Raw genomic sequence first — 27,151 nt, forward strand, 5'->3', positions numbered from 1 at the left:
GGTGCGTGACCTACATATACATCACAGGAGTGCAGGACCTAGGTGTACACCACAGTGGTGCGGGACCTACATATACATCACAGTAGTGCAGGACCTAGGTGTACACCACAGTGATGCGGGACCTACCTATACATCACAGGAGTGCAGGACCTAGGTATACACCACAGTGGTGCGGGACCTACATATACATCACAGGAGTACAGGACCTAGGTGTACACCACAGTGGTGCGGGACCTACCTATACATCACAGGAGTGCAGGACCTAGGTGCACACCACAGTGATGCGGGACCTACCTATACATCACAGGAGTGTAGGACCTACATATACATCACAGGAGTGCAAGACCTAGGTGTACACCACAGTGGTGCGGTACCTACATATACATAGCAGGAGTGCAGGACCTAGGTGTACACCACTGTGATGCGAGACCTACATATACATCACAGGAGTGTAGGACCTACATATACATCACAGGAGTGCAGGACCTAGGTGTACACCACAGTGGTGCAGTACCTACATATACATAACAGGAGTACAGGACCTAGGTGTACACCACTGTGATGCGGGACCTACCTATACATCACAGGAGTACAGGACCTAGGTGTACACCACAGTGGTGCGGGACCTACATATACATAACAGGAGTGCAGGACCTAGGTGTACACCACTGTGGTGCAGGACCTACATATACAACACAGGAGTGCAGGACCTAGGTGTACACCACAGTGGTGCAGAACCTACATATACATCACAGGAGTGCAGGACCTAGGTGTACACCACAGTGGTGCAGGACCTACATATACATCACAGGAGTACAGGACCAAGGTCTACACCACAGTGATGCGGGACCTACATATACATCACAGGAGTGTAGGATCTAGGTGTACACCACAGTGGCACGGGACCTACATATATATCACAGGAGTGTAGGACCTAGGTGTACACCCCAGTGGTGCGGGATCTACATATACAGTGGGGCAAAAAAGTATTTAGTCAGCCACCAATTGTGCAAGTTCTCCCACTTAAGAAGATGAGAGAGGCCTGTAATTTTCATCATAGGTATACCTCAACTATGAGAGACAAAATGTGGAAACAAATCCAGACAATCATATTGTCTGATTTGGAAAGAATTTATTTGCATATTATGGTGGAAAATAAGTATTTGGTCACCTACAAACAAGCAAGATTTCTGGCTCTCACAGACCTGTATCTTCTTTTTTAAGAGGCTCCTCTGTCCTCCACTCATTACCTGTATTAATGGCACCTGTTTGAACTTGTTATCAGTATAACAGACACCTGTCCACAACCTCAAACAGTCACACTCCAAACTCCACTATGGTGAAGACCAAAGAGCTGTCGAAGGACACCAGAAACAAAATTGTAGACCTGCACCAGGCTGGGAAGACTGAATCTGCAATAGGCAAGCAGCTTGGTATGAAGAAATCAACTGTGGGAGCAATAATTAGAAAATGGAAGACATACAAGACCACTGATAATCTCCCTCGATCTTGGGCTCCACGCAAGATCTCACTCCATGGGGTAAAAATGATCACAAGAACCGTGAGCAAACATCCCAGAGCCACACGGGGGAACCTAGTGAATGACCTGCAGAGAGCTGGGACCAACGTAACAAAGGCTACCATCAGTAACACACTACGCCGCCAGGGATTCAGATCCTGCAGTGCCAGACGTGTCCCCCTGCTTAAGCCAGTACATGTCTGGGCCCATCTGAAGTATGCTAGAGAACATTTGGATGATCCAGAAGCGGATTGGGAGAATATAATATGGTCAGATGAAACCAAAGTAGAACTGTTTGGTAGAAACACAACTCGTCGTGTTTGGAGGAGAGAGAATGCTGAGTTGAAACCAAAGAACACCATGCCTACTGTGAAGCATGGGGGCGGCAACATCATGATTTGGGGCTGTTTCTCTGCAAAGGGAACAGGACTACTGATCCGTGTACATGAAAGAATGAATGGGGCCATGTATCATACGATTTTGAGTGCAAACCTCCTTTCATCAGCAAGGGCATTGAAGATGAAACGTGGCTGGGTCTTTCAGCATGACAATGATCCCAAACACACCGCCAGGGCAACGAAGGAGTGGCTTTCGTAAGAAGCATTTCAAGGTCCTGGAGTGGCCTAGCCAGTCTCCAGATCTCAACCCCATAAAAAACCTTTGGAGGGAGTTGAAAGTCTGTGTTGCCCAGCGACAGCCCAAAAACATCACTGCTCTAGAGGAGATCTGCATGCAGGAATGGGCCAACATACCAGCAACAGTGTGCGGGACCTACCTGTACATCACAGTGGTGCGGGACCTACATATACCTCACAGGAGTGCAGGACCTACATATACCTCACAGGAGTGCAGGACCTAGGTGTACACCACAGTGGTGCGGGATCTACATATACATCACAGGAGTGTAGGACCTACATATACATCACAGGAGTGTAGGACCTAGGTGTACACCACAGTGGTGCGGGATCTACATATACATCACAGGAGTGCAGGACTTAGGTATACACCATAGTGGTGCGGGACCAAAGTATCCATTTAGCCACCAATAAGCAAGCGTAACCCAGGTTCTGAAACAAAAATGGGATGGCTCCTAAGCTTTAAATAAAGATAGCAAGAGAACAAAGAAAAAATGATAATATTAGTAAATTAGAAAGTTGCTTAAAATTACTGCTCTATCTGAATCATGAAAGAATTACTGAAGCTGTTACCCATGTCTGTGGTCTTTTGTGTGCGTGCTAAAATAACTAAGCTAATCGTCTGATTTTAAGTGGAAGTATTACAGCCATCAAGCAGCCTTAAAGGGACAGTGTACTTTAAAAATGTATGTCTTTTAATGTGTTCCCAATGATCTATTTTACCTGCTGGAATGTATTAAATTAGTTCCAAATAGCTTCCATTGTTATTTGAAATAGCTGCTTTTGCCTGTTGTGTCCCCACCTGTACTGAACATTTTAATATCTAAGTATTCCCTATAGAAAAGCTTTGTAAACATAACCAGAAGAAATTACACTCCCAGTGGGGGTAGTGGAGATAAGTACTAAAATGTTAATGTTCAATTGTTCTCTCTAAGGCCCTAATATTAAAAATTGTCTGTTGATATATTTCAAAAATGCTTTTTTTAAAGGGGACTTTTGTTAGTATAGGCCTTACTGTTATTTTTTAATTTTTTGTAATGCTAGTATTTTTTTTTTGTAACTTAGGGGTCTTGGGGGAGTGTTAACTGTTAGGGAGTTAAGTAATGTTGGGGTAGTTTGCAATGGGGGGTTGTGGATGTTTGGGGGTTAATAGGTTAGGAGATTTTTTTGCCATGGTGGGTTGTGGCGGTTTAGGGGTTAAATAGGTTAGGGGTTTATTGCGATAGGGGTAGTGGCGGTTTACAGGGTTAAATAGTATAGGGGTAGTTTGCAATGAGAGTATTGGCAGTTTTGGGGGAAATAGGTTATTAGGTTCGGTGATATATGTAAAAGGGATCCTTTACTTCGTCAATGTAGGTGACAATGCTGCTTGTAATATTTCACCAGCACCACTAATAAAACGCCTCTCAGTGATGCTGCCTTTAGATACTGATGTCAATTGCTTGGAATATTTAGCCGGATTGCTTGATATCGCAGTGGATCTCCTTTAAATATCTCGCCACCTTGTGGCACTTTCAATCAATGGGGCCTAAGTATACAAACTGAGATAAGATGAGGAGTCTTTGTGGTTGTGTGTATAAAGAGTGATAACGTAAGGAAAATGTATCTCCCTGCAAGTACAGCCCATTGTAAAGAGTTGTGGTTTCATAAAGCAAAACCAGCTAGTTCATATTAAAAAAAATAAACCTAAAGGAACAATTTCCCATACTGTTTATATTAAACATATTAAGGTTAATCCAGTTTTACAGTACACTGCCCCGTTAACGGACATATTGTTGCATGGAGCCGGTGATTATTTTTTAACTGGAGTCAACTGAGCAGTGACGACAAAGGTTCCAGGCTGGGTTGGTTTGATAAACAAGGCCGGATTTGCCTACGGCATCATATCTTCCTTTTTCTTTTGACCTATACATATTAAGGTCACAAAGTACTTCCTGGTAAGTTTTACTTCCTAGACCACGTACCGTTTAGGAGCCCTATTATAAATAGGTTCCAGTGTCACCGTTTTGTGTCTTTTCCAGATCACAGTATGGATAATCCTTTTCACACTGTGAGTCATGGATGAGATTGGGTTGATGGTGCCCATATAACAACAATCTGCCTTTTTTTATTACACAATAATATTATTTAATTCTGAAAACAAATGGGTAGGGAGTATCCTAGTAATCACCTTGAGAATAAGGGTGCGTGCGCATTCTACAAACTCAACAGAAAATAGGGCTGGTCTTCAATTTTTTCCAGGGCTGCTTCTTATTCCCAGTCCAGCCCAGTTAATAAACTACTCTTGAGATTTCTCTTGATACAAATTAGAAGGGTTTAGTGACCACAAATACAATAACCATTTAAACCTTCCTTTTCTTTGGCACTGTACTTAACGGGACATGAATCCCCAAAGTTTTCTTTTAAGATTCAGATAGAGAATACAATCCTAAAAATGTTTCCAATTTACTGCTATTATCAAATTTGCTTCATTCTCATGTTATTCATGGTTGAAGAGATATCTAGATAGGCACATGTCTGTAGCGCTACATAACAGGAAATAGTGCTGTCATCTAGTGTTCTTGGTAATGTATAACTTTGTTGCAAAACGGCTACCATATAGTGCTGCAGACGTGCACACTCCTTGGCTTACTGTCCTGCTTTTCAACAAAGGATAACAAGAATACAAAGGCACTTTAAAAAAATTGTTTAAAGTTGCATGTTCTATCTGGATCATGAACTCCAGCACATAACTCTGCAGTCTGGCAATGGAAACATTTTGATGTGTTGTCAAAGTGATTGCCCTGGTGTCTGGTGACAAAGTTATGGAGCAGGGGTGTCTAAGACTAACCCCCTTAGGACTGCGAGAAAGACAAGAAATAGGGTGCTCTTTAACTGTAAAATAACCAGACTCAAGCAGCTCTGCTTGTATTTGCAGACATCATGGAATGTGTGCTGCCCTTGAAGATTAGTGAACATGATAAAGACAATAAATAATAATAATATTACATATTTAGTGAGAGACATTAAATGAAACTAACCTGACTTCAAGATGCAGGACCAGGAGGCAGCGGTCAGACATGTCTTGAAAGGACTTTGCTAACTCGTTCAGGGTTTGCAAGATGAGCTCAGACACGGCAGGTATGTCTGCACTTAGGTGACTGTCTGAGCCAGGAGACATGGCTACAATAAAGCAAGAGAAAAACATCAGACATATTGTACATCACATGCTGAGATAAAGTGCATCAGTACAATCTATGGAACCAAACTGAGATGCCAGAAGATATAGCTGTGTATACCTACAGCAACATGTAGTAATACCTTTTTACTGAATATTCTATATTAAAGGACCAGCTTTTGTGAGTTTGCTCTATTGCTGTAGTGTACGGTGATGGAACAAGGAGGCGCTCGAAAGCTGCAATTTAACTTGAAATGTGGTCTAATAAAAATATTACTACAAACTGTAATTTAATCATAAAAATGCTATTCTCAAAACAGCACTTGGTGCACACTCGCATACACTAACATGATAAGCAATTCATTTTACGTGTTATACATTTTTTCTATACATTATACAATTTTTATTGAATATCACATTTCAAGGTTCCCTTTTAAAATGATACCCATTATTACACTTTCCCCTATAACTATCATAATATCAGAATGCATTGAGTGCATAAATGACCTATTCAATATCAATTCATTTATGTCCTATTCCAAATTGTTGCATTTCTCTGTGCATTATAAATGTATGACAATTACCTAGAAATATCATAAATGTTGAAAGAGCTAAGAAACAACAATGATTTCTGCATTATTTAGTAGTCAAAAACTATAAAACAGATTTGCAGGGTTTATAAGCATCATACTTATCCCAAAGAGTCCTGGCCGATACACTGGTATATTGCAGACTTTTTTTTATTTATATAAGATTTATCATTTTATATTGCCATCTTAAAGTGTTTAATGCTCCTTTAACAAAACAAACTAATACAGAATGAGTTTAAAACAGCTTACACTATTCAGGTTACAAATATATTATTAATGTGGTATATAAATTACTGACCATCCTTTAAGGGTTTGCTAAGAACAATACATCGGAATATGATTTTATGTATTTATTTTTATAAAAATAGGCGATAAACCTGCCCAGGGGGCAGTCTATGTTTAAAAAATACAAACCCCAAGCTAAAGTTATAAAAAATAAAAAAAAGCTATCCAAAATAAAAAATTTAAACCTAAACTAATACCCCTATAAAAATAAAAAATCCCTCCCAAAATAAAAACACACCCTAATCTAATACTAAACTACCAATAACCCTTAAGAGGGCCTTTTGTAGGGCATTGCCCTAAGTTAAACAGCTATTCTTCTATCTTCATCCGGAGCGAAGGTGGTGCAGAGCGGTCTTCCCCGATGCACGGATCCGGAGCGGCGGTCTTCAGTGGCGGCGATCCTCAGCGGCCTAGAGGCTCCTTCTCATTCGATCTCCGGCGTACACTGAAAATTGAATGCAAGGTACCGCATTTAATTTGGGGTAACTTGCATTCCTATTGGCAGAAATTTTAAAATCAGCCAATAGGATTAGAGCTACTGAAATCCTATTGACTGTTCAAATCAGCCAATAAGATTTCAGTAGCTCTCATCCTATTGGCTGATTTCAAAATTTCAACCAATAGGAATGCAAAGCACCCCAATACATATGGGGTACCTTGCATTCAATCTTTAGTGTGCGAAGGATTATCGCATGAAGAGGAGCCTCCACGCTGCTGAAGACCGGCGCTGAGGATTCGTGCATTGGGGAAGCCATCTCCGCACTGTGTCACCTTCGCTCCGGATGAAGATAGAAGATGATTGAGCCACCTGGAAGAAGACCTCCGCCGGATTTCAGGAACTGTGAGTACCTATTTAGGGCTTAGTCTTGGTCTTTTTTTTTAATTTTTAAGATTAGGGATTTAATGGGCTGTAAAAAAATGAATTGCCCTTTTAAGGGCTATTGGTAGTTTAGATTAGGGGGTGTTTTTTATTTTAGGGAGGCTGTTTTATTTTCATAGGGATTATGTTTACCTTTTTTTATTTTTGATAATTTTGTTTTATTTTTTTCTGTAATTTTAGAGTTTTTTTTATAATTTTAGATAATTTTTTTGTAATTTCATGTTAGGTTTTAAGTGTAATTTACTAATGGGGTTAATTTAGGGGGTGTTAGTTTAGGGGGCTTAGTAATTAAATTATTTTTTTTGTGTTGTGTTTTTTTTGGCGGTTTAGGGGTTAATAGGTTAATTGGGATTTGAGGGTTTGGCGGTTTAGGGGTTAATATGTTAATTTGTTTTTGCAATGTGGGGGTTTAGGGGTTAATAGGTTTATTGCGATGTGGGAGTTTGGCGGTTCAGGGGTTAATTAGGTTTATTGTTTTGTGATGTAGGGATTTGCGGTTTAGGTGTTTGTTAATACTTTGTGCGGAAGGTTAGTTTTTTTTGTTATAGTTCGTGCGTTTACATGTTTTTTCGTTATTTCTTGTGGGCGGTTACGTGTTTTTTCTTCTTTTTTTTAAGGCTTCAGTTTGCCTACGCTGCATCCAGGTGGATTCCGAAAATGGTAGAGTGGTGAAAGAATCCATTCAGGTGGATTGTTTTGGCTGCGCGCACAGCCAACATTCCTTTGAGGATGCGTGTGCAACTGGCCACACCGACGGACGCGTTACAAATACGATTATAGTATAAATAAGTACCACTTAGCAGGTGCATCCTTAATTCTGATCTTTCTACCCACAAAAAAGCTGTATCCCAAGTACAAATAAAACTCAATGCTAATGTATAATAGCATTTTGTGAAGTTGATAAAGTTTAGCTTGGGAATTAATGCGAGTAACAAGAAATGACAATTATCCACCTGTTGGAAATGTACCAAGGATATCTACTAGGAATGAGCCTGCATTGCAGCTGTGTTTGTGTTTATCTTTTGTTCCTCCAGCCTTTTTAATTATTAATAAAAACAGAATTTATGCTTACCTGATAAATTTCTTTCTCTTGTGATGTATCGAGTCCACAGATTCATCCATACTTATGGGATATTCTCCTTCCCAACAGGAAGTGGCAGAGAGAGCACCCACAGCAGAGCTGTGCATATAGCTCCTCCCTTAGCTCCACCCCCCAGTCATTTGACCGAAGGCTAGGAAGAAAAAGGAGAAATCATAGGGTGCAGTGGTGACTGAAGTTTTTTAAATAAAAATATACTACCCGTCTTAAATAGACAGGGCGGGCCGTGGACTCGATACATCACAAGAGAAAGAAATTTATCAGGTAAGCATAAATTCTGTTTTCTTTTGTAAGATGTATCGAGTCCACGGATTCATCCATACTTATGGGATACCAATACCAAAGCTTTAGGACACGGATGAAGGGAGGGACAAGACAGGTACCTTTAACGGAAGGCACCACTGCTTGTAGAACCTTTCTCCCAAAAATAGCCTCCGAAGAAGCAAAAGTATAAAATTTGGAAAATTTGGAAAAAGTATGAAGCGAAGACCAAGTCGCCGCCTTACAAATCTGTTCAACAGAAGCCTCATTTTTAAAAGCCCATGTGGAAGCCACTGCTCTAGTAGAATGAGCAGTAATTCTTTCAGGAGGCTGCTGGCCAGCAGTCTCATAAGCTAAACGGATGAAGCTTTTCAGCCAAAAGGAAAGAGAGGTAGCCGTAGCCTTTTGACCTCTCCGTTTACCAGAATAAACAACAAACAATGAAGATGTTTGACGGAAATCTTTAGTTGCTTGTAAGTAGAACTTTAAAGCACGAACCACATCAAGATTGTGCAACAGACGTTCCTTCTTTGATGAAGGATTAGGACACAGAGAAGGAACAACAATCTCCTGATTGATATTCCTATTAGAAACAACCTTAGGAAGAAACCCAGGTTTGGTAAGCAAAACCACCTTATCTGCATGGAAAACTAGGTAAGGTGAGTCACACTGTAAAGCAGATAACTCAGAAACTCTTTCGAGCCGAAGAGATAGCTACTAAAAACAAAACTTTCCAAGATAGAAGCTTAATACCTATGGAATGCATAGGTTCAAATGGAACCCCTTAAAGAACATTAAGAACCAAATTTAGGCTCCATGGTGGAGCAACAGGTTTAAATACAGGCTTGATCCTGACCAAGGCCTGACTAAATGCTTGAACGTCTGGGACATCTGCCAGACGTTTGTGTAAAAGAATAGACAAAGCAGATATTGGTCCTTTTAAGGAACTAACTGATGATCCCTTCTCCAATCCTTCTTGGAGAAAGGACAAAATTCTAGGAATCCTAATCTTACTCCATGAGTAATCCTTGGATTCACACCAACAAAGATATCTGCGCCAAATCTTATGATAGATTTTCCTGGTGACAGGCTTTCTAGCCTGAATCAGGGTATCAATGACCGACTCAGAGAAACCACGCTTTGATAGAATCAGGCGTTCAATCTCCAAGCAGTCAGACGCAGAGAAGTTAGATTTGGATGCTTGAATGGACCTTGGATTAGAAGGTCCTGCCTCATTGGCAGAGTCCACGGTGGAACAGATGACATGTCCACCAGGTCTGCATATCAAGTCCTGCGTGGCCACGCAGGCGCTATCAGAATCACAGAATCTCTCTCCTGCTTGATTCTGGCAACCAGACGTGGGAGGAGAGGAAACAGTGGAAATACATAAGCCAGATTGAAGGACCAGGGCACTGCTAGAGCATCTATCAGTACCGCCTGGGGATCCCGGGATCTGGACCCGTAACAAGGAAGTTTGGCGTTCTGTCGGGGCGCCATCAGATCCAATTCTGGTGTGCCCCATAGCTGAGTCAGCTGGGCAAATACCTCCGGATGGAGCTCCCACTCCCCCGGATGAAAAGTCTGATGACTTAGGAAATCCGCCTCCCAGTTCTCTACCCCTGGGATATGGATTGCTGAGAGATGGAAAGAGTGATCCTCCGCCCATCGGATTATTTTGGTTACCTCCATCATCGCTAGAGAACTCCATGATCCTCCTTGTTGATTGATATAGGCTACAGTTGCAATGTTGTCCGACTGAAATCTGATGAATTTGGCCGCAGCTAGCTGAGGCCATGCCTGAAGTGCATTGAATATCGCTCTCAGTTCTAGAATGTTTATCGGGAGGAGAGATTCCTACCGAGACCATAAGCCCTGTGCTTTCAGGGATTTCCAGACTGCACCCCAGCCTAGCAAGCTGGCATCTGTCGTTACTATGAGCCATTCTGGCCTGCGGAAACACATTCCCTGAGACAGGTGGTCCTGAGACAACCACCAGAGAAGAGAATCTCTGGTCTCTTGGTCCAGATGCAGTTGAGGAGATAAATCGGCATAATCCCCATTCCACTGTTTGAACATGCATAGTTGCAGTGGTCTGAGGTGTAGGCGGGCATAAGGAACTATGTCCATTGCCGCTACCATGAGTCCGATTACCTACATACACTGAGCCACTGATGGCCGAGGAATGGAATGAAGAGCTTGGCAAGTGATTAAAACTTTTGATTTTCTGACCTCCGTCAGAAATATTTTCATTTCTACCGAGTCTATCAGAGTCCCTAGGAAGGAAACTCTTGTGAGAGGGACGAGAGAACTCTTTTTTATGTTCACCTTCCATCCGTGAGATCTCAGAAAAGCCAACACGATGTCCGTGTGAGACTTGGCTAGCTGGAAATTCAACGCCTGAATTAAGATGTCGTCTAGATAAGGCGCCACTGCTATTCCCTGCGGTCTTAGAACCGCCAAAAGGGACCCTAGCACCTTTGTGAAAATTCTGGGAGCCGTGGCCAACCCAAAAGGAAGGGCCACAAACTGGTAATGCCTGTCCAGAAAAGCGAATCTGAGGAATTGATGATGATCTCTGTGAATAGGGATGTGTAGATGCGCATCCTTTAAATCCACGGTAGTCATATATTGACCCTCCTGGATCAGAGGAAGAATAGTCCGAATAGTCTCCATCTTGAAAGATGGTACTCTGAGGAATTTGTTTAGAATTTTGAGATCCAAGATCGGTCTGAAAGTTCCCTCTTTTTGGGAACCACAAACAGGTTGGAGTAAAAACCTAGCCCTTGTTCCACTCTTGGAACTGGGCGGATCACTCCCATGGTATGTAGGTCTTCTACACAGCGTAATAACGCCTCTCTCTTTGTCTGGTTTGCAGACAATTAAGAAATGTGAAATCTCCCCCTTGGGAGGGAGTCTTTGACATTTTTTTTTGTCACCACACTCCCTTTGCCCTTCCTAGCAGTTAAGCAGGCAGAGAGAATGACTGGGGGTGGAGCTAAGGGAGGAGCTATATGGACAGCTCTGCTGTGGGTGCTCTCTCTGCCACTTCCTGTTGGGAAGGAGAATATTCCATAAGTATGGATGAATCCGTGGACTCGATACATCTTACAAGAGAAAATATCATCTTGTATTGCTGCAATAATTAAATTTGGTTATTTCTATAATCCCTTGTTTAGGGACTGGAATCATAGCTGTTTACATTTTGCATGAGATAGTTTGAGAAGTTATTGTGCAGCAAACGGATTTGTGACAACAGGACTGAAACAAAACACTGCTACATCATTTCTACATAGCCGACTGTAAATGGTTATGTATGCATTTTTACACTCAATAAATGGATGGTTATACAGGTCATATACAACTCTGTGTACATAATACTTCCCAAGTTATAAGGGCAGACACTATGTAAAATGTGCCAGCTGCATTAATGACACGAATCTACAGAAGGTTTAGGTGTACACTTATGGTTGCCAGGTTGCATTTTGCTTTAAGTAAATCGGGAATGATCTGAGGTCTGATGTGAACACATAGCTGAGCAAGTCTACCTGCCAATGGGCAAAACAAAGCAGCTTCTGTAGTTGTATCATCTGTGCCGTGTTATTAACACCTGCCTCTGTTCTAGAAAAAAATAAATAGAAATTCTTCTGTTTGGATGAAATATTGTGTTTTTCTCTCTATGACTCATGGTGTGAAAATGCCTAAGTACATCCCAAAGGAAAAAAGGATGTGTATGAAGAGTGCAATAATAGCTGTATATTAGTGAGTACATATGTTGTTGAGTACTTTTTCACTTTGTTTTTAATGTTGCACCACTGGTTATGTTTACCTTATTTATATTTTTCATTAAACATATAACCTATTACAATAACATAATTTATGTAAGAACTTACCTGATAAATTCATTTCTTTCATATTAGCAAGAGTCCATGAGCTAGTGACGTATGGGATATACATTCCTACCAGGAGGGGCAAAGTTTCCCAAACCTCAAAATGCCTATAAATACACCCCTCACCACACCCACAATTCAGTTTAACAAATAGCCAAGAAGTGGGGTGATAAAAAAGTGCGAAAGCATATAAAATAAGGAATTGGAATAATTGTGCTTTATACAAAATCATAACCACCACAAAAAAAGGGCGGGCCTCATGGACTCTTGCTAATATGAAAGAAATGAATTTATCAGGTAAGTTCTTACATAAATTATGTTTTCTTTCATGTAATTAGCAAGAGTCCATGAGCTAGTGACGTATGGGATAATGACTACCCAAGATGTGGATCTTTCCACACAAGAGTCACTAGAGAGGGGGGGATAAAATAAAGACAGCCAATTCCTGCTGAAAATAATCCACACCCAAAATAAAGTTTAACGAAAAACATAAGCAGAAGATTCAAACTGAAACCGCTGCCTGAAGTACTTTTCTACCAAAAACTGCTTCAGAAGAAGAAAATACATAAAAATGGTAGAATTTAGTAAAAGTATGCAAAGAGGACCAAGTTGCTGCTTTGCAGATCTGGTCAACCGAAGCTTCATTCCTAAACGCCCAGGAAGTAGAAACTGACCTAGTAGAATGAGCTGTAATTCTCTGAGGCGGAGTTTTACCCGACTCAACATAGGCAAGATGAATTAAAGATTTCAACCAAGATGCCAAAGAAATGGCAGAAGCTTTCTGGCCTTTCTAGAACCGGAAAAGATAACAAATAGACTAGAAGTCTTACGAAAAGATTTCGTAGCTTCAACATAATATTTCAAAGCTCTAACAACATCCAAAGAATGCAACGATTTCTCCTTAGAATTCTTAGGATTAGGACATAATGAAGGAACCACAATTTCTCTACTAATGTTGTTGGAATTCACAACTTTAGGTAAAAATTCAAAAGAAGTTCGCAACACTGCCTTATCCTGATGAAAAATCAGAAAAGGAGACTCACAAGAAAGAGCAGATAATTCAGAAACTCTTCTGGCAGAAGAGATGGCCAAAAGGAACAAAACTTTCCAAGAAAGTAATTTAATGTCCAATGAATGCATAGGTTCAAACGGAGGAGCTTGAAGAGCTCCCAGAACTAAATTCAAACTCCAAGGAGGAGAAATTGACTTAATGACAGGTTTTATACGAACCAAAGCTTGTACAAAACAATGAATATCAGGAAGAATAGCAATCTTTCTGTGAAAAAGAACAGAAAGAGCAGAGATTTGTCCTTTCAAAGAACTTGCGGACAAACCCTTATCTAAACCATCCTGAAGGAACTGTAAAATTCTCGGTATTCTAAAAGAATGCCAGGAAAAATGATGAGAAAGACACCAAGAAATATAAGTCTTCCAGACTCTATAATATATCTCTCGAGATACAGATTTACGAGCCTGTAACATAGTATTAATCACAGAGTCAGAGAAACCTCTTTGACTAAGAATCAAGCGTTCAATCTCCATACCTTTAAATTTAAGGATTTCAGATCCTGATGGAAAAAAGGACCTTGTGACAGAAGGTCTGATCTTAACGGAAGAGTCCACGGTTGGCAAGAGGCCATCCGGACAAGATCTGCATACCAAAACCTGTGAGGCCATGCCGGAGCTACCAGCAGAACAAACGAGCATTCCTTCAGAATCTTGGAGATTACTCTTGGAAGAAGAACTAGAGGCGGAAAGATATAGGCAGGATGATACTTCCAAGGAAGTGATAATGCATCCACTGCCTCCGCCTGAGGATCCCGGGATCTGGACAGATACCTGGGAAGTTTCTTGTTTAGATGGGACGCCATCAGATCTATTTCTGGAAGTTCCCACATTTGAACAATCTGAAGAAATACCTCTGGGTGAAGAGACCATTCGCCCGGATGCAACGTTTGGCGACTGAGATAATCCGCTTCCCAATTGTCTACACCTGGGATATGAACCGCAGAGATTAGACAGGAGCTGGATTCCGCCCAAACCAAAATTCGAGATACTTCTTTCATAGCCAGAGGACTGTGAGTCCCTCCTTGATGATTGATGTATGCCACAGTTGTGACATTGTCTGTCTGAAAACAAATGAACGATTCTCTCTTCAGAAGAGGCCAAAACTGAAGAGCTCTGAAAATTGCACGGAGTTCCAAAATATTGATCGGTAATCTCACCTCCTGAGATTCCCAAACTCCTTGTGCCGTCAGAGATCCCCACACAGCTCCCCAACCTGTGAGACTTGCATCTGTTGAAATTACAGTCCAGGTCGGAAGCACAAAAGAAGCCCCCTGAATTAAACGATGGTGATCTGTCCACCATGTTAGAGAGTGTCGAACAATCGGTTTTAAAGATATTAATTGAGATATCTTCGTGTAATCCTTGCACCATTGCTTCAGCATACAGAGCTGAAGAGGTCGCATGTGAAAACGAGCAAAGGGGATCGCGTCCGATGCAGCAGTCATAAGACCTAGAATTTCCATGCATAAGGCTACCGAAGGGAATGATTGTGACTGAAGGTTTCGACAAGCTGTAATCAACTTTAGACGTCTCTTGTCTGTTAAAGACAGAGTCATGGACACTGAATCCATCTGGAAACCCAGAAAGGTTACCCTTGTCTGAGGAATCAAAGAACTTTTTGGTAAATTGATCCACCAACCATGATCTTGAAGAAACAACACAAGTCGATTCGTATGAGATTCTGCTAAATGTAAAGACTGAGCAAGTACCAAGATATCGTCCAAATAAGGAAATACCACAATACCCTGTTCTCTGATTACAGACAGCAGGGCACCGAGAACCTTTGTAAAAATTCTTGGAGCTGTAGCTAGGCCAAACGGCAGAGCCACAAACTGGTAATGCTTGTCCAGAAACGAGAATCTCAGGAACTGATAATGATCTGGATGAATCGGAATATGTAGATATGCATCCTGTAAATCTATTGTGGACATATAATTCCCTTGCTGAACAAAAGGTAAGATAGTCCTTACAGTTACCATCTTGAACGTTGGTATCCTTACATAACGATTCAATATTTTTAGATCCAGAACTGGTCTGAAAGAATTCTCCTTCTTTGGTACAATGAAGAGATTTGAATAAAACCCCATCCCCTGTTCCGGAACTGGAACTGGCATAATTACTCCAGTCAACTCTAGATCTGAAACACATTTCAGAAATGAGAAGGGAACCCCAAAGGGAACCGTGTGCGGGGTGCGCTGTGAAAAGTTATTACGTGGTATTGGTATAAAAACAAACCATAAAGTTCATGTGAGTTGGTAGTGCTGGGTCTTGCACTCAAAGATACTGGCGGCAAATGCTCCTCTGGTCTTCGGAAAGGAGATATCTGTAATTAGGAATAAAAAAGAGGGCGCCACATAGGGTGATATTGTTGGATCAAAGTTCAAAAAGGTATTTATTATCGTCGCTTACCGGAGAACGATGCACCGTATTGTAACCGGTGCTGACAAGCAGGCTAACACTTTCAGTGGTTAGCACACTGGGTGGCCTCCGGCAGGTTATACACAGCTGGTACTCAGCGTTCACTTGATTGATGTGCGTCTGTGCGGCTGCAGCTAACGAGTCAGACACTGTGATGGATCAAACATTGTTTGTATGCCTGATGAAAAGACCGGTGTAGGTCTAGAAACGCGTAGCAGTTTGTATGGAATAAAATTCATTTATTTTATATACGGAAGTTGTCCTTTGTTCTCTTTTGAGCCTTCCTGGTTAAGGTGTCAAAGTGTGCGATCCACTGCAGTGCTTCCTCCCTGACAGGGGTTCGAAATTGTCTGATCCATCACAGTGTCTGACTCGTTAGCTGCAGCCGCACAGACGCACATCAATCAAGTGAACGCTGAGTACCAGCTGTGTATAACCTTCCGGAGGCCACCCAGTGTGCTAACCACTGAAAGTGTTAGCCTGCTTGTCAGCACCGGTTACAATACGGTGCATCGTTCTCCGGTAAGCGACGATAATAAATACCTTTTTGAACTTTGATCCAACAATATCACCCTATGTGGCGCCCTCTTTTTTATTCCTAATTACATTTCAGAAATGCTTGAGCTTTTACTGGATTTACTGGGACACGGGAAAGAAAAAATCTCTTTGCAGGAGGTCTCAACTTGAAACCAATTCTGTACCCTTCTGAAACAATGCTCTGAATCCAAAGATTGTGAACAGAATTGATCCAAATTTCCTTGAAAAAACGTAACCTGCCCCCTACCAGCTGAGCTGGAATGAGGGCCGCACCTTCATGTGGACTTAGAAGCAGGCTTTGCCTTTCTAGCTGGCTTGGATTTATTCCAGACTGGAGATGGTCTCCAAACTGAAACTGCTCCTGAGGATGAAGGATCAGGCTTTTGTTCTTTGTTGAAACGAAAGGAACGAAAACGATTATTAGCCCTGTTTTTACCCTTAGATTTTTTATCCTGTGGTAAAAAAGTTCCTTTCCCACCAGTAACAGTTGAAATAATGGAATCCAACTGAGAACCAAATAATTTGTTACCCTGGAAAGAAATGGAAAGTAAAGTTGATTTAGAAGCCATATCAGCATTCCAAGTTTTAAGCCATAAAGCTCTTCTAGCTAAAATAGCTAGAGACATAAACCTGACATCAACTCTGATAATATCAAAAATGGCATCACAGATAAAATTATTAGCATGCTGAAGAAGAATAATAATATCATGAGAATCACGATGTGTTACTTGTTGCGCTAAAGTTTCCAACCAAAAAGTTGAAGCTGCAGCAACATCAGCCAAAGATATAGCAGGTCTAAGAAGATTACCTGAACACAGATAAGCTTTTCTTAGAAAGGACTCAATTTTCCTATCTAGAGGATCCTTAAACGAAGTACCATCTGACGTAGGAATAGTAGTACGTTTAGCAAGGGTAGAAATAGCCCCATCAACTTTAGGGATCTTGTCCCAAAATTCTAATCTGTCAGACGGCACAGGATATAATTGCTTAAAACGTTTAGAAGGAGTAAATGAATTTCCCAAATTATCCCATTCTTTGGAAATTACTGCAGAAATAGCATTAGGAACAGGAAAAACTTCTGGAATAACCACAGGAGCTTTAAATACCTTATCTAAACGTTTAGAATTAGTATCAAGAGGACCAGAATCCTCTATTTCTAAAGCAATTAGTACTTCTTTAAGTAAAGAACGAATAAATTCCATTTTAAATAAATATGAAGATTTATCAGCATCAACCTCTGAGACAGAATCCTCTGAACCAGAGGAATCATCAGAATCAGAATGATGATGTTCATTTAAAAATTCATCTGTAGGGAGAGAAGTTTTAAAAGATTTTTTACGTTTACTAGAAGGAGAAATAACAGACATAGCCTTCTTTATGGATTCAGAAACAAAATCTCTTATATTATCAGGAACATTCTGCACCTTAGATGTTGAAGGAACTGCAACAGGCAATGGTACTTTACTAAAGGAAATATTATCTGCTTTAACAAGTTTCTCATGACAATCAATACAAACAACAGCTGGAGGAATAGCTACCAAAAGTTTACAGCAGATACACTTAGCTTTGGTAGATTCAGCACTTGACAGCGATTTTCCTGTAGTATCTTCTGACTCAGATGCAACGTGAGACATCTTGCAATATGTAAGAGAAAAAACAACATATATATAAAGCAAAATTGATCAAATTCCTTAAATGACAGTTTCAGGAATGGGAAAAAATGCCAAAGAACAAGCTTCTAGCAACCAGAAGCAATAAAAAATGAGACTTAAATAATGTGGAGACAAAAGTGACGCCCATATTTTTTCGCGCCAAATAAGACGCCCACATTATTTGGCGCCTAAATGCTTTTTGGCGCCAAAAATGACGCCACATCCGGAACGCCGACATTTTTGGCGCAAAATAACGTCAAAAAATGACGCAACTTCCGGCGACACGTATGACGCCGGAAACGGAAATAGAATTTTTGCGCCAAAAAAGTCCGCCCCAAGAATGACGCAATAAAATGAAGCATTTTCAGCCCCCGCGAGCCTAACAGCCCACAGGGAAAAAGTCAAATTTTAAGGTAAGAAAAATGTTAAATTAAAATGCATTATCCCAAATATGAAACTGACTGTCTGAAAATAAGGAAAGTTGAACATTCTGAGTCAAGGCAAATAAATGTTTGAATACATATATTTAGAACTTTATAAACAAAGTGCCCAACCATAGCTAGGAGTGTCACAGAAAATAAGACGTACTTACCCCAGGACACTCATCTACATATAGCAGATAGCCAAACCAGTACTGAAACGAGAATCAGCAGAGGTAATGGTATATATAAGAGTATATCGTCGATCTGAAAAGGGAGGTAAGAGATGAATCTCTACGACCGATAACAGAGAACCTATGAAATAGACCCCTTAGAAGGAGATCACTGCATTCAAATAGGCAATACTCTCCTCACATCCCTCTGACATTCACTGCACGCTGAGAGGAAAACCGGGCTCCAACTTGCTGCGGAGCGCATATCAACGTAGAATCTAGCACAAACTTACTTCACCACCTCCATCGGAGGCAAAGTTTGTAAAACTGAATTGTGGGTGTGGTGAGGGGTGTATTTATAGGCATTTTGAGGTTTGGGAAACTTTGCCCCTCCTGGTAGGAATGTATATCCCATACGTCACTAGCTCATGGACTCTTGCTAATTACATGAAAGAAATGTAAATCCATTGCTGGATTTTTGGTTCTGAGCTACTTGGAGGAGCAGTGGGAAGGAGCAGCAGTGCTATAAATAACTGGGGCTGCATGTAAGGGGTCTGACAAGGTTGACATGATCATATAAATAACAGGGGCTGCATGTAAGGGGTCTGACAAGGTTGACATGATCATATAAATAACAGGGGCTGCATGTAAGGAGTCTGACAAGATTGACATGATCATATAAATAACAGGGGCTGCATGCAAGGGGTCTGACAAGGTTGACATGATCATATAAATAACAGGGACTGCATGTAAGGGGTCTGACAAGGTTGACATGATCATATAAATTACAGGGGCTGCATGTAAGGAGTCTGACAAGATTGACATGATCATATAAATAACAGGGGCTACATGCAAGGGGTCTGACAAGGTTGACATGATCATATAAATAACAGGGACTGCATGTAAGGGGTCTGACAAGGTTGACATGATCATATAAATAACAGGGGCTGCAGTTAAGGGTTCTGACATAAGGTCTGTTATGATCATATAACTGACAGGGGCTGCAGTTAAGGGGTCTGACATAAGGTTGATATGATCATATAAATGACAGGGGATGCAGTTAAAGGGTCTGACATAATAATTTAAATGACTGGGGCAGCAGTTACGGGGTCTGACATATTATTATCATTATTATTATCATCATTTATTTGTAAAGCACCGCCAAATTCCGTTGCGCTGGTTGATATAATCATATAAAGGACAGGGGCAGCAGTTAAAGGGACATAATACTCATATGCTAAATCACTTGAAACTGATGCAGTATAACTGTAAAAAGCTGACAGGAAAATATCACCTGAGCATCTCTATGTAAAAAAGGAAGATATTTTACCTCACAATCTCCTCAGCTCAGCAGAGTAAGTTCTGTGTAAAAAGTTATACTCAGCTACTCCCAGCTGCAGGTAAAAAAAAATAAAAAATGAAGAAATGAACAGAAGCCAATCAGCATCAGCAGTGCGGAGGTCATGAACTCTTTTACTGTGATCTCGTGAGATTTCACTTAACTCTCATGAGATTTCTTAGTAAGCTGAATAGGGAAATAATATGAGAGTGCACGAGGCTCATCCCCTTAGCTGTCCCAGGACAGACATACTAAAATGCTTCTTAGAAATCCTTTACAATGGGATGTGGCTACTGAGGAACTTTTGGGGAAAAATATCTTTCTTTTTTACATAGAGATGTTCAGGTGATATTTTCTAGTCAGCTTTTTACAGCTATACTGCATCACTTTCAAGTGTTTAAACATTTGGGTATTATGGCCCTTTAAGGGATCTGACATAAGGTCTGATATCTGATATGATCATATAATAGACAGGGGCTGCAGTTAAAGGGTCCGACATAAGGTCTCATATCTGATATGATAATATAAATGACAGGGGCTGCAGTTAAGGGGTCTGACATAAGGTCTGATATCTGATATGATCATATAAAGGACTGGGGCTGCAGTTAAAGAGTCTGACCTAAGGTCTGATATGGGCATATAACTCACAGGGGCTGGAGTTAAGGGGTCTGACATAAGGTCTGATATGGGCATATAACTCACAGGGGCTGCAGTTAAGGGGTCTGACATAAGGTCTGATATGGGCATATAACTCACAGGGGCTGCAGTTAAGGGGTCTGACATAGGGTCTGATATGGGCATATAACCCACAGGGGCTGCAGTTAAGGGGTCTGACATAAGGTCTGATATGATCATTTAAATGACAGGGGTAGCAGTTAAGGGGTCTGACATAAGGTCTGATATGATCATATAAATGACAGGGGCTGCAGTTAAGGGGTCTGACATAAGGTCTGATATGATCATATAACTGACAGGGGCTGCAGTCAAGGGGTCTGACATAAGGTCTGATATGATCATATAACTGACAGGGGCTGCAGTTAAAAGGTCTGAAATAAGGTCTGATATGATCATGTAAATGACAGGGGCTGCAGTTAAGGGGTCTGACATATGGTCTGATATGATCATATAACTGACAGGGGCTGCAGTTAAGGGGTCTGACATATGGTCTGATATGATCATATAACTGACAGGGGCTGCAGTTAAGGGGTCTGACATATGGTCTGATATGGGCATATAACTCACAGGGGCTGCAGTCAAGGGGTCTGACATAAGTTCTGATATGATCATATAACTCACAGGGGCTGCAGTCAAGGGGTCTGACATAAGTTCTGATATGATCATATAACTGACAGGGGCTGCAGTTAAGGGGTCTGACATAAGGTCTGATATGATCATATAACTGACAGGGGCTGCAGTTAAGGGGTCTGACATATGGTCTGATATGGGCATATAACTGACAGGGGCTGCAGTTAAGGGGTCTGACATAAGGTCTGATATGATCATATAACTGACAGGGGCTGCAGTTAAGGGGTCTGACATAAGGTCTGCAATTTGCTTTTCAAATGTAAAACGCCACTCACCACTTGCCTTATTTGGAGGAGCCAATCTGGGCTTTACTGTACAACACCCAGCTATCTGGTTTATTTTTTCACATATAACCTGACACACCTTGTAATTATCACATTTGTTGAGCAGAACTGCAGTGGCTAAAGAAAACTCACTTATCTCTGCTACATGAATCTGAGGTGACAATGCTGCCAAATAAATTAACCACAACAAAATATCCGACCACTAATGAAACTTCTGCCGATCTTGTTTCTAATTACGTTTTTACCACAGACACTAAAGCAAATTGCAAAGCAATCACACAAAAGTCACAGCAGAAATAAAAGATGTGGGTGAAACAAAGCAAATGGAAGAAATAATTGGGAAAAACAGTGTAAAACATAATTCATGTTTACCTGATACATTCATTTATTTTATGGTGGTGAGAGTCCACAATCTATTACTCATTATCTACCCTACCACTTGGAGGAGGCAAAGATTCCAAAACCCCAAGAAGCTCTATATAACCCCTCCCACCTCACACATACCTCAGTCTAACACACATCGAAGCAGAAGTGAGTTAAGAAAAAAAAAGGAACAGGGAAAAAATGTGCTTAATAAATAAACAAAACACTTAAAAAATAAAGGGTGTGGTCTTGAGGACTCTCACCACCATAAAATAAATGAATTTATCAGGTAAGCATAAAATATAGGACAAAGGGGAGTTTGCTCACTTCTAAAGGCAACTTGTAAAAAGATGGTGCAACCTGGAGAAAATGAGATATAAAATAAAGAAAGAGAAAAGTAGATATCCCAAAGTAAGGGCGATTTAAAAGTCTAGGCAAAGACAAGGGGAAATTAATGCAAAACAACATATTTAATTAAACAAACAGATCAAATTCATGCGGGGTCCCCCAAATACTAATGCCTGGAACTACAATGGTTGTAAATGAATTTGCTGTGGTGCACCACATAGCTCAAACAGCAGATAAAAATAATGCAATGTTCAAAGCAGCAAAGCAAGAAGCAAAAGGGCAACGCATAAGTTAGCGTTGTCCCAATGTTCATCACTTGCAAGGAATATGGCACTTGTGCTTAGTATCGCAGAGACACTATTAATGAATATTACTGTAACGGTTACTAATCCCACAGGCCACACAAAACGGCTAACTTGTCACAATTGTTAAAAACATACTTAAATAGTAAACTATACGGTGCAGATAAATTTAATAGTTCATTTTAATCGTTATTGAAAACAGAAATGTCATATCTAATAGGTAGTCAAGAAGACTCTATATTGAAAATGTAATTTGCATAAAAGTTTAGGTCGGGCTAAAGAAAAAATAGAGAAAATAAGATAAAATGAACTATTCTTTCACATTATGGCAGGTATACTTAGTTGGACATATTGAGGAGATTCGTTTAATTTAAGAAGAAAGCGAATTCTAGCTTTTCATTTAAGTGATGATGTTTTTAAGGTGTGTATCCATCTTATTTCTTTTTGTAATAGGATTGTGTCAATATTACCTCCTCATCTTCTGGGTGTAACAGATTCAATATCAATACAATACAAATCATCAATTCTAGAGCCATGGTACTGGGCAAAATGTCTGGCTACTGGGCCATCAATATTAAAGTCTTTAATGTCATCACGATGTTCAGTTATCCGTGATCTGAATTCTCTGTAGGTTTTACCCACATAAAAGTGGAGACATGAGCAGGATAACAAATAAATAACACCTGCTGTAGAACAATTGATAAACCATTTGATTTTATTTATCTTTTCAGAAGCAGTGCAAAAAGTTTTGTTTTTCTTACAAATTGACAGCAAACACAATGGTTGCAAGGCGTGCAAGCCCACTATTTATACTGTATATAGTTTCTTGAGGTGAATTGTTTAAACTCGCTTTTGACAAGTAGGCCTTTCAAATTATTTGCTCTACGAGCTGTCATAAGGAGATAGTCCCCCACATATTCATGCAAAAGAGGGTCACTGGACAGGAGATGCCAATTATTAGTCAAAATCTTCTTAACCCCTTAAGGACCAGCGACGTACCCTGTATGTCGCTGGCCTTTTTTTGGGACTTGATTGTTTTATAGCGCGGTCTTGCCACCAGCGTTAAGACTGCTCTATTCCACAAAGCCTTCTGGAGGGAGGGCATTAACTGTTTTATTAGTGTGGAAGCGCCCCCTATGGGAATTTTGTTTTTATCACACTTTTCCCATTTTATATCCACATAATGCATGACATCACAGCCCGGAAGAAGCTCCAAGCGGCTAGGAAGGTGGAAGAAAATGCACGAAAGGGCCGCGTTGGTGCCTTCCTGTTTGGGGACTCCTGTAATCTTCTGACTCTCTGTGGCTTTGACATCTACACTAATACACACACTCTGAAGGACGGTTGCATAAAAGGATTCAGGAATTTTTGAGACCGGTGGAGCTGGAGCATGCTCTGGCGGCGGTCTGCCTTAGTGCATGTATTTCAAGTTTCCTTCTTCCTTGTGAGTGTGTTTCCCTGGTTTGCCTTAAGTGAGGGTAGCAGTTTGGCTCATTATTTGGGACACTACGGAGCTCTGTCTCTGTGGATAGTTGGCTATAAGACTTAACTTCATGACAACGCTGACTTACGCTTTGCACTTTTGCTTCTTGCTTTGGATATTGCATTATTTTTATCTGTTTATCTCCCTTGCATTCCTATTGGCTGATTTGATTCTTCAAATTCAAATCAGCCAATAGGGTGAGAGCTACTGAAATCCTATTGGAAGAAGACTTCACCGCCTGGAACAGGACCTTTTCTGCTGGTCTTCAGGAACGGTGAGTGCCTATTTGGGGGTTAGACTTAGGCTTTTTTTTTTTTTGATTAGGGTTTTAATGGGCACTCTTAAAAGAGCTGAATACCCTTTTAAGGGCAGTAAAAGAGCTGAATCCCCTTTTAAGGATAATGCCCATACAAATGCCCCTTTAGGGGCAATGGGTAGCTTAGGTTTTTTTTAGTGTTAGTTTATTTTATTTTGGGGGGTTTGGTGGGTGGGGGGTTTTACTGTTAGTGGGGGGGACTTAGTATTTTTTAAGGAAAATAGCTGTTTAACTTAAGGGAATGCCTACAAAAGGCCAGTTTTAAGGGCTATTGGTAGTTTAGCATTAGATTAGGGGGTGTTTTTATTTTGGGGGGGCTTTTTTATTTTCATAGGGATTAGGTTTAATTTGTTTATTTGGGATAATTTTGTTTATTATTTTCTGTAATGTTAGATTTTTTTATTTTTTGTAATCTTAGATTAATTTAATCTTAGTTTTTTTTATTTTTAAGTAATGTTACCTTTTTATTTTAATTGTTTGTAACTTAGTATTTTTTAATTTAGGTAATTGGGTTTAATTTAGGGGGTGTTAGGTTAGGAGGTGTTAGGTTAAGGGGCTTAGTAATTTAATTAGTTATTTGCGTTGTGTGGGTTTGGCGGCTTAGGGGTTAATAGTTTTAATAGGATTATTGTGTTGTGTGTGTTTAGGGGTTAATAGTTTTAATATGATTATTGCGTTGTGTGAGTTTGGCGGATTAGGGGTTAATAGATTTATAAGGTTTGTTGCGATGTGGGTAAATGGCGGATTAGGGGTTAATAGTTTTAATAGGGACTTTGCAATGTGGGTTAATGGCCGATTAGGGGTCAATACTCTTACTAGGTAGATCCCGATGTGGGTGAATGACAGATTAGGGGTTGATACATTTATTAGGTAGATCGCGATGTATGTGAATGGCGGATTAGGGGTTAACAGTTTAATTAGGTTTATTGCGTTGTGGGGGGTTGCCGGTTTAGGGGTTAATACTTTTATTATTAGTTGCGATGTGGGTTTGATGACGTGTCGGGTTCATTTTTGGGAGCGGGTTAGACTTTTACTTTTCTTAGGCGCTGGTAATTTCTAAAGTGCGTAAGTCTCTGGCGACTCCAGAAATATGTATTTACGCTCATTTCTGGATATCGCTAGTTTATCCGACTTATGGCACTTTATGAACTGCCGGCTTGCGCTGAAGCCTGCGCTATATATGTAATCTCGCCCTTTATCTGTTTAACTGCTTAATTAAAGTGAATGTAAACTTTCACGAATGAGTGTCCCCGGTTATTAAAAATAATATTAAAAACAGGGGCACTTTCATTCATGAAAGTTTACATTTCACCGGTTTTGTTGAAATACTTAACTTTTCTTCTTGCAAGCCGGAACAGCGATTCCCCCACCTGCCGCTCATTTCTTCTTACGTCAGCAATGAAGAATCCGTCTTCCTCCAATTACGGCGTGGCCACAGACAATGTTTGCTGTGGGAGGAAGCCGTGATTGGAGGAAGCTGGATTCGTAATTGCTAATGTAAGAAGAGACGAGCGGCGTGTGGGGGAATAGCTGCAACAGCTTGCAAGAAGGAAAGGTAAGTATTTTAACAAAACCGGTGAAATGTAAAGTTTCATGAATAAAAGTGCCCCTGTTTTTAATAGTATTTTTAAAAACCGGGCACTCATTCGTCAAAGTTTACATTCACTTTAAATATGTTATTTTGCATTAATTTTCCCTTGTCTTTGCATATGTTTATTTATTGAGTATATGTGCAGTTAGCCTAGACTTTTAGATCGCCCTTACTTTGGGATATCTACTTTTCTCTTTCTTTATTTTATAAGCATAAATTATGTTTTCTTTCATACAGGTGATGAGAGTCCACGATCCATTACTCATGGGGACTAAAACCCAAGCTAGGGAGTCGATGAGTAATAACATAAAGGGAGGGATTTAAAATCATCTTTTTAACTAAGAAATTAAATCTTCAACCGCAATAAAACTCTTTTTATGCACTTAATAAAATGAAACAGACAATAGTCAAACTGAAACAACTGCCTGAAGCACCTTTCTACCAAAAAGGAAAGAAAAAACATCAAAATGGTAGAATTTAGTAAAAGTATGCAAAAAAGACCAAGTAGCTGCTTTACAAATTTGATTAACTGAGGCCTCATTTTAAAAACCCAAGAAGTAGCAAATGATCTGGTAGAATAAGCCAGTAACTTGTTGCGGTGGAGGCTGACCTGCCTCCAAATGATACTTGCCAGTAGTCACTCTTCCATCATCTAAATAGCAGACAGCCAAACCAGTACTGAAACATATCAGTAGAGGTTATTGAATAGGAGTATATTGTAGATCCATAAAGGGAGGCAACAGACGAGCCCTGCGACTTATATGGAAAGTTTATGAAGAAATTCCCATGAGGTGAATAAAAGAATCATAAACAATACCCCAAACACATCCCTCAGACAAGCACTGTACTCTGAGGGGAAACTGAGCCTCAAAATATACTGAAAACCCCTCTCTCTGAAGAAAATCATGAACATCTTCATTCTTCAACCACCTCCAGCGGAGGCAAAGAAAAAACTGAGATATGTCTGAGGTGGGAGGGGTTTTATAGAGCTGTGGGGGTTTGGGAATCTTTGCCTCCTCCAAGTGGTAGGGAAGGTAATTCCCATGAGTAATGGATTATGGACTCTCACCACCTGTATGAAACAAATATTAATTTGACTTAAAAAGGCACATTCTGTTGCAAAGAGCTCACCTCTTATTCATTAAAACATGAACTTATTTACTGTTCTCTTGGTAAAAATGTGTTTAACCCTGCAAAGGCTTAAACACATAGGTTTAGTGATGCTTTGGGAGCCGCAAGC

At 40.4% G+C, this 27,151-nt stretch overlaps 1 protein-coding gene across 1 annotated transcript in view; it reads right to left on the reverse strand.

Moving 5' to 3' along the window:
- EXOC4 (exocyst complex component 4) overlaps window positions 1–27,151 on the reverse strand; it is a 1,163,948-nt gene that overhangs the window by 120,283 nt on the left and 1,016,514 nt on the right. The window contains exon 15 of the mRNA XM_053716390.1: window positions 5,175–5,316. Coding sequence (XP_053572365.1) covers window positions 5,175–5,316 — 142 coding nt within the window. The remainder of the gene's footprint in view (window positions 1–5,174; window positions 5,317–27,151) is intronic.

Source organism: Bombina bombina, chromosome 6 (assembly GCF_027579735.1).
Source record: "Bombina bombina isolate aBomBom1 chromosome 6, aBomBom1.pri, whole genome shotgun sequence".
Taxonomy (NCBI): Eukaryota; Metazoa; Chordata; class Amphibia; order Anura; family Bombinatoridae; genus Bombina; species Bombina bombina.